Here is a 14,797-nt window from a genome sequence, read left to right as displayed (position 1 = left end):
TGGGAAGTAAAATTTCTGAGAACTTGTACTTCTGAAAATGTCCTTATTCTACTCTGATACTCAACGTGTGGTTCCCAGCAGCACCATCACCACCAGAGAACTTGTTAGAAATGTGAATTCTCATGTCCCACCCTAGCCTTATTGAGTTAGAAACTCTAGGGGTACAGCTCAGCAATCAGTTATTCCCTAGTTGGTTATGATGCATGCTGAAACTTGAGAATTACTGTTCTACACTCATACTCAGCCAATAGTGTGCCTGGGTATGAAGCTCCATGTTAAAAATCCTTTCCATTTATAACTCTAAAACTACTGCTTCAATGTCTTTTAGCATCCAATACTGCTACTGAGAATTCCAATGTTATTTTGATACAGTTCTTTCATGTTGAATTTTTTTTTTCTTTCTGAAATCTTTTAGGATCTTCTCATTATCCCAGGTATGCCGATATTTCATGATGATATGTGGGTCTTTTTTCTTTTACTGCTTTGGGTACTGAGTGAACATTTTTAATTTGGAGGTTTATTTCTTAAGTTCTTCAGTTTATTGCTTTGATAATTTTCTCTCAATTTTCTTCGTTCTCTCTTTCTGGAAGGCTTTTGTCAAATGTTAGACTCCCTGGATTGATTTTATTTCTCTCTTCTCATATTGTCCACATTTTTGTTTTTGCTCTACCTTCCAAATTGTTTCCTTAATGTTTCTTCCAACCCTTCGTTAAAATTGTTATATCAGCCATTACATTTTTAGTTTTCTATGAGTTCTTTCTTGTTCTTATTGTTCTGTTTTTATAGCATTTTTTCTAGTTTCATGGGTGTAAAATCTTTTATCTTTTTGACCATCCTAATTATAATTGTGGTTTTATGTTTTCTATGGCTCTGCATTTTATCTGTTTTCTCCCAGTTTCTTTTACTCTATTTATTTTATTTTTTGGACTTTTTCCTTTGTGTTGGAGGATTTCCTAAAATGTCTGTGAGCTTTGGCTGTCAGACCATCCTTAAGAGTAGAAAACCAGTGATCACTGGAATCTCTGTGTTCATAGCCTTGTTTAGCAAGCCATAACTTTGTATGTGTATGTTTAAAGAAAACTCCTAGTTAATGCTGAGAAGACATTTGTGACCTATGACAAAGTCACTGGAAGAAAGTCCATGCACCTTTCTTGTCCTGGTACATTTAATACTATAAATATCAAGAGATATTATCAGAAAACTACCAGAAAAGTATAACTGGTAACTCAGTAGCCCTTATTCAGCTCAGGATATTCATATTTAATTTTGAATATTATTCTTTCTTTTTTTAATAAAAGTTATCTAGAAATTTTTACACCCTTAATAATAAAAAGTTGACTACATTAAGATAAACGGGCTTTAACATTTTTTCTCTGAGGTTCTCATGTTTATTAAACCTGCACTTTACCAGGCCAGTTTTTAAAATTGGGCTAGAAAAAATAACTAGTTTATGAAGTAAGTATGAGAGACATCTAGTGGTCAAACTGTGTACATAAATGCTCCTTATATTGCTCAGCACAAAATAGTAGAAGTTATCAAAGCTCCAGTAAATCCTGAGGATTAAGGATATACATGGCACGAATTTGTAATTTTTTAATCATCTCACAGAAAAATATCACATTATGATGCCACAATTTCATTTAAGACTTGAGCTCAGGTTTAGAAAAGAGAACTAACAGCAAAAAGCAATTTATGTATCAGTTCCCAATTAAGGCAGCATGATATGATAAAAAGAAGCATGTAGTTCTTTTTAAGTATGAATCTGGCCTCCAGCCTGAAGATTGTGAGCAATTTTTTCAACCTTTCTAAACGCATTTCTCTTTCTGTAATATGGCAGTACCTATCCTCATAGAAATGTTGTGAGGAAGGAGATAACATTCTAGCATATCTTGTACATAGTTGCTATTCACTAAATGTTAGTTCCCTTAACAAATGTTAAGGCACCTTATTTTTTTTAATAGACTCTGCAATTTATAGCCCTGAGAGGTTGTTATTAATATCTACATTTTAAAGATTACAAAACTGAGATTCAGAGAAGCTAACCAACTATTAAGTGGCAGAATACACATTCACTGTTTTTTATAGTACGTTGCCTTACAAAAATCTATGACTTCAAAAACTGGTAACTTGTGTCAGCCTGTAATGACTTCATGGATTCCATAAAGTGCTTTTCTATTTACTTCATCACAGTTTGTAAATATGGCTGCCTATACCCACAGAATATTCACATTTTCCCCTCATAAAGCTTAATGTTCTATATTACATTCCTAAAAATTTCCTTACCATTCTCCAGTTTTACACCTATCACAATCATAGGGTTAAATACTTTTACTGTCAATTTCTTTAAAAGTACTTCAATACTTTCTAATACTTTTAAAAAAAATCATTAAAATAACATACCTGTAAATGAAGATGACTGAGAATGTATTGAGCCCTTGTTAAGCATAGTCATTATCTGACCAACAAATTCTTTAGGAATAAAATTGGCATAAGGTAGTATCTCAGTGCTGATAAGTTGAACTACCTAAAACAAAAGGGCAAATTCAGATGCTTTTTTTTTCTTGAAAGAGACTGACTCGAACCATAATTTCTAGAGTAAAATTAAAATTTGATTTTAAGAGAAAATCAGTTAAAGAATTCTCCTTGAAAGAAGTAGACAAATATTTTAATGTTAATATACAGGATGACTACTAGTCTGCTTCCTTCATCTGTCTTAGTAACTTTATTAGAAAACAGTCAATACTATAACTGTTTACTCTGCAACCATTTTGACAAATGTTGATCTTCAGCATGATAACTGCATATAGTGCTCTAGAGAAAAATAGCACATGAAATTTACCCATTTTAGAATAAAATATCCAATGTGGGATTAAGAATAAGATTTAAATAATTTTTTTATACCAGAAATTATAAGCTATGAAAGAAATTAAAGTTATTAATATATTCATTTTTGTCAAATAGCTTATTTCTAACATGTGTTATTTTGCTCTCCAAAGAAAAAGAAAATTTCACAAGAGTTTTAATACAGTAACAGCACCAAAGTATCTATATGACAATGCCCTATACTTTGTAAATGTATACTTTATTTGATTGGGTTTACTTAAAAGTTCTCCTATCACACTTAAAAAAACCAAAACTCCACCACCACACCAAAATCCATAACTGAAAAAATTCCTTCTTTAAATTCCATTTATAATCCTCAAAATATATTCTTTAAAAAATACTGTTTAAGAATTTCACGGGCTTTATGTACAGCTCGTTAAAAATGGAAAATTCCAAGTAACTTACTGATTAGTTTGAACCACAAACACCTGGTTTGCCACACTGCAGCGTAAACTCTCAAGTACATGCTCCCTGAGTGGATTTATTTCACTGCTTTTTAAACTTATTAAATGGACACAATGAAGTATCTAGACAATATGCACATGGTACAAGATTATAACAAATCTAAGGCAGTCATTTTTAAAATGTCAGTGCTTTAAAAATCAACCTTTAACCTATAAAAGTTTTAATGCTTTCAGGTTCAATCTTAACCCAGTAATACATTCTTTTAGCTATTTTATAGTTTTAACATTTTTACTATTTGGTTTTCAAAAATGGTCACAAGAAAATATTTTAAATAGCTTTCCTCACCTCAACATCAATACTTTCATTTCTTTGAAACTCTTGAATAGACAGATTATCTGGAGGTATGCTAAAAAAAAAAAAAAATAAAGAAGACATTTGGTTTTTAAAGGTGAAATATTCCCTGAAAATACAAACGAAAAATAAACAGTACTCAGATGATAAAAAAATTTATTTTCTTACCCAGATTGGGATATTATTGTTTATTTAAAAGGATAATCTTTTCAATTAAATTCATTAGTTTAAATGACTAAGCTAATTGTAAACATGATACTCCAATTAGAAAAATACTTGGTCTAATCCTGAACTGAATAAAATCTGAGAACTAAACTTCTTTCAGTACTGTGAATGAAAAAAACAAGGAAAGGTAAAGATATTATATCATGTGGCTGTGGTAAAAATTATCATTGTGATGATACCTGAATTCATTTATTTTGGCAGTGATTTAAGACAGCCTAAGTCAAGCTGCTGAATTATTCACTTGGAGAGGGCCCATTAATCATTAATTTTTAACAAATACAATGCATTTAAGATCTTTACAATAAAGATAGAGGGCATCTGCAAAGAAGAGGACTGATTCAGATTTTCTAAAGCAAAAATTGGCCCAGCAAGAACCAAGGAAATCAACAGTTCTGAGAGAACCAAGGTGGATTCCAGACTCTGTGGCTCATAATAAGAATGAAGAGTAAAATGATCATTAACTTACAAAGCAGTAAAATATTAATTATTTTAAAATAGCTGAGAATAGGATGGTAATAATTTCTACAATAATGACAGCTAAAATTAGAGAGCCGGCCACTGTAGTAAGAGCTTTATTTATATTAATCTTATATGTTCCCACAGTAACCCCATGTAGTAATTATCATGTAGTCGACAGAAGAGGAGATTGAAGTGTAGAATGGCTAATATGCCCAAGAACTCACTGCAAGTAAATGACTAGGCCACAATTTGAACCCAGATTTATCTGATATTTGAGCCTACTTCATTCTTTTATGTCGCAGATATAAAAATATTAGCACATTTAGGTTTAGAGTTATAATACACAATTTTGTATCTAGGGCTATATGGGCACCAAACCATGGTTTGCTTTAGACATTTTTCATTCAACAAATATCTCCTGAATTCCAGCTACTTTGCATCGAGTACTATATTCTTGGTGTTCAAGATCCAGCTGTGAACAAGATGGACTCAGTCCATGTTTTACAGAACTTACATGCTGGTGTCCAAGTCCTAGACTAACTTTATAATCTGGTAATAGGAACTAGAGGAAAAAATTTAAAGACATGTTCCCAAACCTGAACCAATGGTAGATATTTCACAACCAATACCATCAAAACAGCTTCACAGATATATCTGCATCTCTATAGATAAAAGTTGTGTTTAAATTTACAACCAAGGAATGTAAGTGTTTAGTGATACTAAAAGATTTGTGATGATGGTGGAGATAATGGGCTGATTATCAATAAAAAAGAAATGAAAATCTTATTAGGAACATACACTAATATTATTTGGATTAGGTATCAGAAACACTGAACCAGATTGTTAAAGTATCTTATATTGAGGGAAGAGAATAACACACAAAACTAAAAACTGAAAGGTTCACTCCTCTCAATGCCAATGATTCACAAAATCAGGAAATTATTTGATTGTGTACAGGCTGAGTATCCTGATTCCAGAACCAAAACTAATGGTATTTTACTTTGTATTTTATGTATTCATGTTTTATATTTTTATTATTTTATTGACAGGTCTCACTCTGTTGCCCAGGCTTGAGTGCAGTGGCATGATCATAGCTCACTGCAACCTCAACTTCCTGGGCTTAAGCAATCTTTTTGCCTCAGCTTGCTCAGGAGCTGGGACTGCAGGTGCACCAGATCTGGCTGATTGATTGATTGACTGTAGATATGGGGTCTCACTATGTTGTCCAGGTGGGTCTTGAACTTGTGGGCTCAAGTAATCTTCCCACCTTGGCCTCCCAAAGTGCTGGGATTACAGGCATAAATCACTGCACCTGGCCTATTTATTTTAATTTATAATTAGCATTCTTACTGGAGGATATCAAAAAATACTGGCTGAGCTTTAGAAAACGGTGATGATTAACAGAATTTACCTATAAATTATAAGGGGAGATGGTCAATACATACAAATGGGCCACATAAGATCCTTAAATTCTCTAAGTTTGAAAGTGTAAAAGTAACTTTTAAAAAATTCTTTTCATGACATTTATTTAAAAAAAATTAAAAGGAGCCTTCAAACTGACAAAGTATTATTAGTATTTTTTGTCAGCTCTCTATGGTATATTAAAAATGTTTTTAAAGTGATATAATTCATACTATAAAATTTACCCTTTTAAAGTATACAATTTAGTGCACTTTAGAATATTCATAAAGTTGTACAACCATCACCATTTCTAATTTCAGAATATTTTCATCACCACCAAAAGAAAGTATGTACCCATTAGCAGTCCTTCCCTATTTTCCCCCTTTCCTCACCCCTAGGAACTGTAAATCTACTTTCTGTCTCTACAGATGTGTCTATTCTGGATATATCACATAAGTGAGATCGTACAATATATGCCCTTTTGTGTCTTGTTTCTTTCACTTTGCATAATGTTTTGAATGTTCATCCACGTCAGAGCATGCATCAGTATGTCATTCTTTTTTTATGACTGAATAATATTCCACGGTACAGATACACCAAATTTAATTTATCTATTCATCAGCCAATGGACATTTGGGTTCTTTCCACTTTTTGGGTATTATGAATAATGCTACAATGAACATTAGTATACAAGTTTTGTGCGAACATGTGCTTTCGATTCTTTGGGGTAGTACTTAGTGATTTTTAATGTAAGGTAGTACTTAGTGATTTTTAATGTAGACCTAGTGGACAACTACCATGTTTTGGAACTCAAAGGCTGGCTGAATGAATTTCTAACAGACCTCAAGTGTCTGTCTACTAGATTATAGTCCTTATGTTTTTCAACTTTGTGTTTTTCTTTCTCTTATCTCAAACCCTCAATAATGTCCAGAGGCTTTCTTTTTTTTCTTTTTCCTGACTCTCAATCTAGGGTAAGTTTCTACTACTCCATGTAGTAGAAAGCTTAAATCTGTAACCAGAATAACCACAACTTAGAACACTGACACTGTATTACTTGACAGCAGAATTTAGAACCTTTATTATTTTTTAGTCATTAAAAATAACTCCAAATTTAGAGGTAAATTTCCTAGTCCCAGTTATGTAGAATTTTGGTTTAAAATATAGTTAAAATTTTAGTTTAAAATATAGCTGGTTTCACTTTCTCTTAAGGGAAAGAAATAATAGCAAGTATTTTTAAAGTACTTACATGCCAGGCATTATTCTAAGCATTCACTTATTTTAAGTGATTTAATCCTCACAATAACCCTATGAGTTGGGGAACATTATTACTATTATTTAACAGATGAAGATACTGAGTCACTGAAAAGTTAAATAATTTGTCTACAATACCAGTTATAGTGCAGTACAGTTGGGATTGGAATATAGGTAGTCTGGTTCCTGAGTCAGTGCTCTTGTCAACTATGCTAGCTGCTTCTTAAGCAATATATTTTTCAACACACCCAACATATTAAAGCCTTTGAAATGGGCAAAATATTTTCAATGAAATTATACTACAGCTGCAGTAATACAAAATCATATAAAATGTAAAATACTATTATTCGGCCTTTGGTTCCAGTATCTGCTTTACTGCATAAAAGAGCATGTCAGAAATCTGAATTTAATAAAATAAGCAAAGCTTGGGAAATGATGAATGGTCAATAAGAAACTAGAGAATAAAGAAGATGGTACAAAGGCTCAGGCATAGGAAAAGAAATTCTTAAAGAAGTTTCACTCACTGTAAAAAACAAACTGATCTTCAACAGCTTATTCAATTTAATAGCGGCATCATGCATATACAGACAGATAATTAGGAAAGAAAAGGAATAGTTTAAATTTCTTAATATCTGATATAAATTAACAGTGATTTGAGTCCTAACGTCCACAAAGGAACTAAAATTTTCTGGGTTACTTTACAGATGAAAGCAAGCCTTGTTTGAATACGGTTTCTGAGTACCTATAATTTTTCTTTCAAATACAAAGAGTATGCTTGCATTGGTATCAAGAAAATTTCTACAATTGAGAAGTATATAAGAAAGCAAAAAAAAGTCTGAACATTTGCAGAAATAGAAATTAGGATCACCTGTTATTATTTCCAATTCTGAAATATCAGATAAGCTTTTACAGAGAAAAATGTAAGTTAATTCTTCTGCATACTACAAATTTTCTTTACCGAACAACTAAACCATATTAGAATGACAGAGTATCTCTTCAGTTAAATCATTCTGTTGTAGACTCATCTGATCATTATCAATGTGCCAATGTAATTTTTTTCCTACAAATATATCAAATTGATAATTTAAGTGGTTTTAAACAAATAATTTGAAATGGTTATATAGCAGTACCTGGTATGTTTGTAACTATATAGTTTTAAAAAAATGATTCATGAATAAAAAATTTTAAAATCTTTGTTGGAATTTCACTATTGCAGCACAAAGGATAATTACTTGTGCTAGAAGGACTGAAGATTGCCTGGTTATCACAGCTATTACAGGTAAGTCCATGTTTAGTAAAAGGACACACTTTAGATCAGCATTGCCCAACAAACCTTTCTGTGCTGATGGAAATGCCTAATAATCTGCCCTGTCCAATGAAGCAGTCACTAGTCACACATGGCAATGAGTACTTAGTATGTGCCTAGTGAGACAAAGGAATTTTATTTAATTAATTTAAAGTTTGATTTTAATTAGTCATTTGTAACTACTGTATTGGACAGCACAGCTCTAGATGGACCTCAGCAAATTCCTCATTCAAAAAATTTACTCTGTATTCCAGTTATGCTATTCTAGTTCATCGAGGAGGAGTCATCAAAATTGCATCCTTAAACATAAGATTTTAATTGGACATCATACAATGAAAATTCCATTCTTCTTCAACAAACTTAAACATTTGAAAGAGCTGATTATTACATTGCCACTGATCCTATTTATTCTTGATATACACTGATTTTCTAAAATTGTTTGCCTATTGTAATGCCAAATGGGCATGAGATTAAAAAATGGATCTTTTGCCTGCATGAGGTGGCTCACACCTGTAATCCTACCACTCTGGAAGGCTGAGATGGAAGGATTGCTTGAGGCCAGGAGTTTGAGACCAGCCTAAGCAAGAGTGAGACCCTGTCTCTATAAAAAATAGAGAAATTAGCGCTGTGTTGTGGTGTGCGCCTACAGTCCCAGCTACTTGGGAGGTTAAGGCATGAGAATCGCTTGAGTTCAGGAGTTTGAGGTTGAAGTGAGCTATGATGCACTGTACTCCAGCCTGGGGTTGGGGGTGGTGAACCACTGCACTCCAGCCCCGGTGACAAAGCAAGACTCTGTCTTGAAAAAAAAAGGGATCTTCTTAGTTTCATTAAGTTAAAATCATGATGCATTCCTGTGGTCTTATATATAAGATTCCTATCTTACAACCAAAAATACTGCAAAAAGCAAAAATCTCCAATGTTCACAGATAAACTCACTGGATAAATGCCTAGTCCAGTTGTGTGTTGTATATAATCTAGCAATTTTAATCAATTACTTTCTAAATGAATAAAAACTGTTTTTAGAGAAATTGTAGATGTAATGTGCCACTTCTTGAAAGGTTGTCTTAATTTAAAAAATGGATAAGCTGACCTTTTAGTAAAGAGAAAGTCTTCAAAAGTATTGGCTAGTTCTGGCCACATACTGTCAAATTTTCCAGAAGAAGCATGCTGCCGGGCAACAGGCAGCCCAATAGAAAGAACTTTGAGGAGAGAAGATACTGCTAGTTTCCATGTGCTTTCAGAAGGGCAGGAATACTTCAAACTGAGAGGAACCCTAAGAGTCTGAAAATAAAGACAGTTTAAGGTAAGTATTAAGTAAAACATACACAACTTTACTTAAAAAAAAAAAAACAACTATGGCAGAGAAAAATACCACAGGTATTTTCACATTTAAAAAAGGACATTATTTTCTAGAAACACCAATTCTTAGACATGATCCCCTCAAATCCTACTGCCTAGAACGATATACTTTTAAATCCTGTCTCCATCTTATAAATAATGACCTTGAATAAGCAGCAACTTTTTTGAACCTCAGTTTTTCATCATAAAAAATACGGATATATCTGAAAAGTTAAGTGTAAGAGTAGGCAACTGACAATGCTTCAGCATTTCTCGACCTGATGTTATGGAATTAGAAAAGACTGCCATAGTTCTCCTGACAAAAAATAATTTGGCTGAGATGGATCTCCCATCCAAAAGAAGTCAATACTGCTTACACAGGCATGTGGTACATAATGATGTTTTGGTCAATGATAGACCACATATACAACCATGGTCCCATAAGATAATAATACAGTAAAAAATATTATATCTTTTTTATGTGTAGATACACAAATACTTACCATTGTGTTATAATTGCCTACAATGTTCAGTACAGTAACATGCTGTGTACAGGTTCATAGCCTAGCAGCAATAGGTTATACCATATAGCCTAGGTGTGCAGTAGGCTATACCATCTAGCTTTGGGTAAGTATACTCTATAATGTTCACACAATGACAAAATTGCCTAACAACACATTTCTCGGAATGCAGTCTTGTCATTAAGTGATATATGACTATTTTTCCACTAATGGTTAGGGAAGGATAAGTACAACCAAAAGTATCACTTTCAAGTCTTAAGTTTTATCTCTAAAATTCTTTGAATTTTATATTCCACTCTTAATATTTTAATATACATTTTCCTTTTCCAAATATTTCAGTAAATTTGATAATTTAAGAAGATTATTTTATCTTTGACCACTGAGGGTATAGGAGTGGAGTATCTAAGTTATGTATAGTGACCAGATGTGCATAGTGACCAGATGTGTATAGTGACTATGTACAGTGACTCATCTTTTTAATGGATCAACTTTTGAGACAAGTGGCTTCTATTCATTAAAAGAACAAATTTAGCGGTTCAGAATGGACTTCTTTGTCATAGTTCTATCTGGCAACTAGAACACTAGACTGACCAAAATACCCCAGTGAACAACCCAGAGCACCATCAATAAATAGTTTTGGCATATTGTCAGACAATTTGCATTAGAGTAAAAATTCTGCTTTTATATAAAAATTCTGTTCTGAGAAAAAAAAGAGCAGAAAAGATAATTTTCACATTTCAAGGATACAAAACCTAGTATCATCATCCTGCACAGGAATTACTGAGTACTCACATAAAGAACATATGAACCATTAATTATCAGCATGATATGGGCCTCCACTAACAGATATTTAGCCTACCCAGAATCTATTTATCCCTTTTCCCTCCATCCACCTCCACACAACCCATGTGCTTTGGAAGAAAATGTCCCCACTTCTAGTTTGGGAATTTGGGCAAGGAGATGATTAGTTTATTAAGCCAGTCAAATCCATTCCATTTCCCTGGCCACAATCACTGCTTTGAGTGTGTATGGGTCCAAAGATGGTCCACTTAAGATTAATTTTAGGAACTTAAGGAAGAATAATGTGATGGAAGTTCCTACATGTGCACATGCACACACCTCCCGTTGGACACATAATCCTGTTACTGGCCTACAACTAATTAAGAAAAACATAGGATACAGTCACTTTTTAGAAAGCAGAACAGAGAGAAAGAAGTTTGGTTTTTGATGATACTGCTGAATCACTGGATCAATCAATCCTACAGCCTTCCCTCTATCTTTGAATTTTTCAATTAAGCACACCAAAAAATTCCCTTTATTGTTAAAGCTAGTGCCTAAATATATGTCATTTGCAACCAAAAGAATACTAAATGAGGCATGGGCATTTTGAGTTTACATTTTATAACTCAAGGTAAAAGAATAGTTTACTACTACCTTTAATATTTTACCGAAATCAAAGAAACATTAACCACAGCTGATCTATTCAATTTATATATATTTTAAAACATTTAAGAAACTAATACAGGGACTGCTCAGTACATGCATGTTGAACTTGGAAATTCATTTCAGGCTCACAATTTTTTTTTTTTTTTTTTTTTTTTTTGTTGAGACAGAGTCTCACTTTGTTGCCCAGGCTAGAGTGAGTGCCGTGGCGTCAGCTTAGCTCACAGCAACCTCAAACTCCTGGGCTCAAGCGATCCTACTGCCTCAGCCTCCCGAGTAGCTGGGACTACAGGCATGCGCCACTATGCCCGGCTAATTTTTTCTATATAGGTTTTTAGGTGTCCATATAATGTGTTTCTATTTTTAGTAGAGACGGGGTCTCGCTCAGGCTGGTCTCGAACTCCTGACCTTGAGCAATCCACCCGCCTCGGCCTCCCAGAGTGCTAGGATTACAGGCGTGAGCCACCGCGCCCGGCCTCAGGCTCACAATTTTTGAGAAAGGAAGAGCCTTGTCCAAATTACCACAATATGATTTGGTAAGTGGCATCAACAAACTGGGAGTACACAAAGGGTTCTTTTAATTCCTTTAAAAATACAAACTGATTCATGTCACTCTTAGTGTTCAAACTTTCATGGTTAAAGTCTGATATTATGATGGCTTATAAGAACTACAGCTATCTTTTCAGACTTATTCTAGGCCCTATGACGTCCCTAAACTGAATTTCTCAATATTTCTTGAAAATATACTATGGTCTTTTATACTGCTTAAGTTACCTGTAATGCTTCCCTCTTCCTTTTCACCTATCAAACTCTTATTTCTTCAAGTTTCACTTCTATTAACTCTTGCCAAAATCCCCTAGTTTAGTCACTTCTTTGTGGGGCATACTAACCTCTTATTCAGCACTGATTACTTGGCAAGCAAGCATCATGAAATGCTGTATCTCAGTGGAGTCTCTTTATTATAGTTAAGACATGTAAGTAGTATTGGTATGACCCTTCTTTTACACATGAGAAACACTCTCAGACAGTTCAGTTTGTCCAAAATCATAGAGCAGTAAGTAAACAGCAACGGACTATTCTAAGTCAGGTCAACCTGAATGCAAAGCTGCCTCCACTCTGTGGTCTTCACTTAGCATTTAACATACTGTATTATTATATTATTTATTTGTCTTTCACTATTCCCTATATTGAGTTATTAAATGTAAGAATTGTCTTGTTAATTTTAAAGTCTCTAGTATTTAGTTAGTACCTGGTAATAGAGATGTTTAAAAAACATGTTCAATAAATGAAAAGAGAGGGGATAGTTTGGTGAGGTAAGTAGTGAGGGGTAGAAATAAGCATTACAAAAGTCAAGGGAAGAAAGATCTTTAAGAAGAAAAGGGCAGTACCATGTTAAAGGGGAGATAAAGAATTTAAAAAGGACTCAGGATTTGAAGATTTGGTCTTCTGTAACTTTGAGAAATCAGTTTCCACAGAGCAACGCTGATGGACACAGGCCAACACTCAAAGAGTGAGTAGTGGCTAGGTGAAGGCCACGAGCTGCTTGACCTGCTTAAAGGAACGTGGAAGTAAAGGAAAGATGAAAGAGGATGGCAATTTGAATAGGAAGTAGAGTTAAGAGAAAGTTCTTGTAGTATTAAATGCTTAATCATTTTTGTAGGATAAAGTGTAAGATGCTAAAAGGAAAATGAAAGAATCACCAATAAAGAAAGGTGGAAAGAGGAAAGGATAAACAGAGAGAAAAGGATGAGTCTTGGAACAGAGAAAGGCCTTCTTCCTTGAGGGAAGAATGTTCACAGTTGTCTGTTTATTCAGTAAAGAGAAGGTACATCCACATGCTAGGGGAAGAGCAAAGTTCAGGTTTTGTCCTTCAAAATAGAGGGAAAAACATGAAGTAAGTCTTAGAGGAACAGGACACAGTCAACAAGAAATGAATTTAAAAAATGGTTCTCTATACACTAAGGAATTGGCTTAAAAAGACAATATGCATGATCCATTAAATTGATGGGGTGCATTGTGAATTTCTCCTTGAATGCTCATCAGGGGAAAAGTCACTATAAATAATACAAATTATATTTTCCATTTATCCCAATATAATAACATATTACATACAGAATAATTTCAATAATATTGTCATCTAATGAAAGTATAGAAATAATAAAAAAGATACCTTAATAATATTCTGGAGCACTTTCTCATTCACCACTGCTTTGTGACAGGCTGTTTTTTGGTATAAATCCACAACGACTTCTAAAGACCTTTCAGCAAATGGTACATAGTTCAAGGCTACCCATTCCGCCTAGAAATTAATATTTTCACATGGAGTTAAAAATAAATGGGAGTAAATGAATCACATTGTTTTCAATGAGAAAGCATCTGTCTTAAAGTTCAGGCCTCGGTTTTAAGTCAAATTATATGACATGCAAAATTTTCAAAGAGTATGTACTTCATGAAAAAATAATTTTCAGCCAGACAAAAATTAAAATGATTGGAAAAAGCACATAGAGCATTCTATCAAGTACTGGGAAAGATGTATTTTATTTGTTGCCAATAGGTAAGGACAATTTTAGGAAATTTAACTCACCGGTGCAAATAGTTGGATCTATTGTGATTCCATTGTGTTGGAAGACAAATAGAGAAAAGTTAATACATATTAAAACTACTTTTTGGATGATATAAAATTATAATTTTATGTTGAGTTAACAAAATTAGCACGTGCATGCATGAGAAATTTACTTTTCCCCTAAGCCAAAACAAAGTTAAAGTTTGCCAACTATGGCTATAAAAATCTTTTATGTAAAATCCAACTAAATTTCACACCAGTAGTGGACAACTTCTAATTTAATACACACAGATTTCTTCATCTTACATTGCAGGTATCTATTTTAAATAAGATTAGACTTAGGGATTTAGAAGCCATTTTGTAGTGGGCTGGGGCAACCAAGAAAGAGGTACAAAAGAACTCATATTTTTCAAGAAAGATGTACTGTAGAGTAACATAAAAGGCCAAACTCTCTGAAGAACCAGTTGGAAGAGGAAAGCCATAAACAAGGAGAAAAGGAACACAGAAATGGTTTCCCAAATAATACTTCTGTTCAGCTTAAATTGTTAACAGACATATGTAAGACTGTGAGTGAAAAGTTTCTTTTTCTGAGGTAATCGAAGTCCATCTTAAGTGGAACTTACTGTATTTATAAGCCATGAACTCTTACAG

At 33.5% G+C, this 14,797-nt stretch overlaps 1 protein-coding gene across 3 annotated transcripts in view; it reads right to left on the bottom strand.

Moving 5' to 3' along the window:
* MON2 (MON2 homolog, regulator of endosome-to-Golgi trafficking) overlaps positions 1 to 14,797 on the bottom strand; it is a 103,647-nt gene that overhangs the window by 9,141 nt on the left and 79,709 nt on the right. For 2 of the 3 annotated variants that reach the window (XM_069489370.1, XM_069489371.1), the window contains exons 28-31: positions 13,754 to 13,882; positions 9,372 to 9,562; positions 3,634 to 3,694; positions 2,401 to 2,524 (exon numbers count right to left, since the gene is read on the bottom strand). In XM_069489370.1, coding sequence (XP_069345471.1) covers positions 2,401 to 2,524; positions 3,634 to 3,694; positions 9,372 to 9,562; positions 13,754 to 13,882 — 505 coding nt within the window. Of the gene's footprint in view, positions 1 to 2,400; positions 2,525 to 3,633; positions 3,695 to 9,371; positions 9,563 to 13,753; positions 13,883 to 14,167; positions 14,186 to 14,797 lie in introns of all 3 variants that reach the window. The other variant, XM_069489369.1, reaches the window with a different exon arrangement.

Source organism: Eulemur rufifrons, chromosome 16, assembly GCF_041146395.1.
Source record: "Eulemur rufifrons isolate Redbay chromosome 16, OSU_ERuf_1, whole genome shotgun sequence".
In the NCBI taxonomy this organism is placed as follows: domain Eukaryota; kingdom Metazoa; phylum Chordata; class Mammalia; order Primates; family Lemuridae; genus Eulemur; species Eulemur rufifrons.
This window is presented reverse-complemented; position numbering and strand designations above follow the sequence as displayed.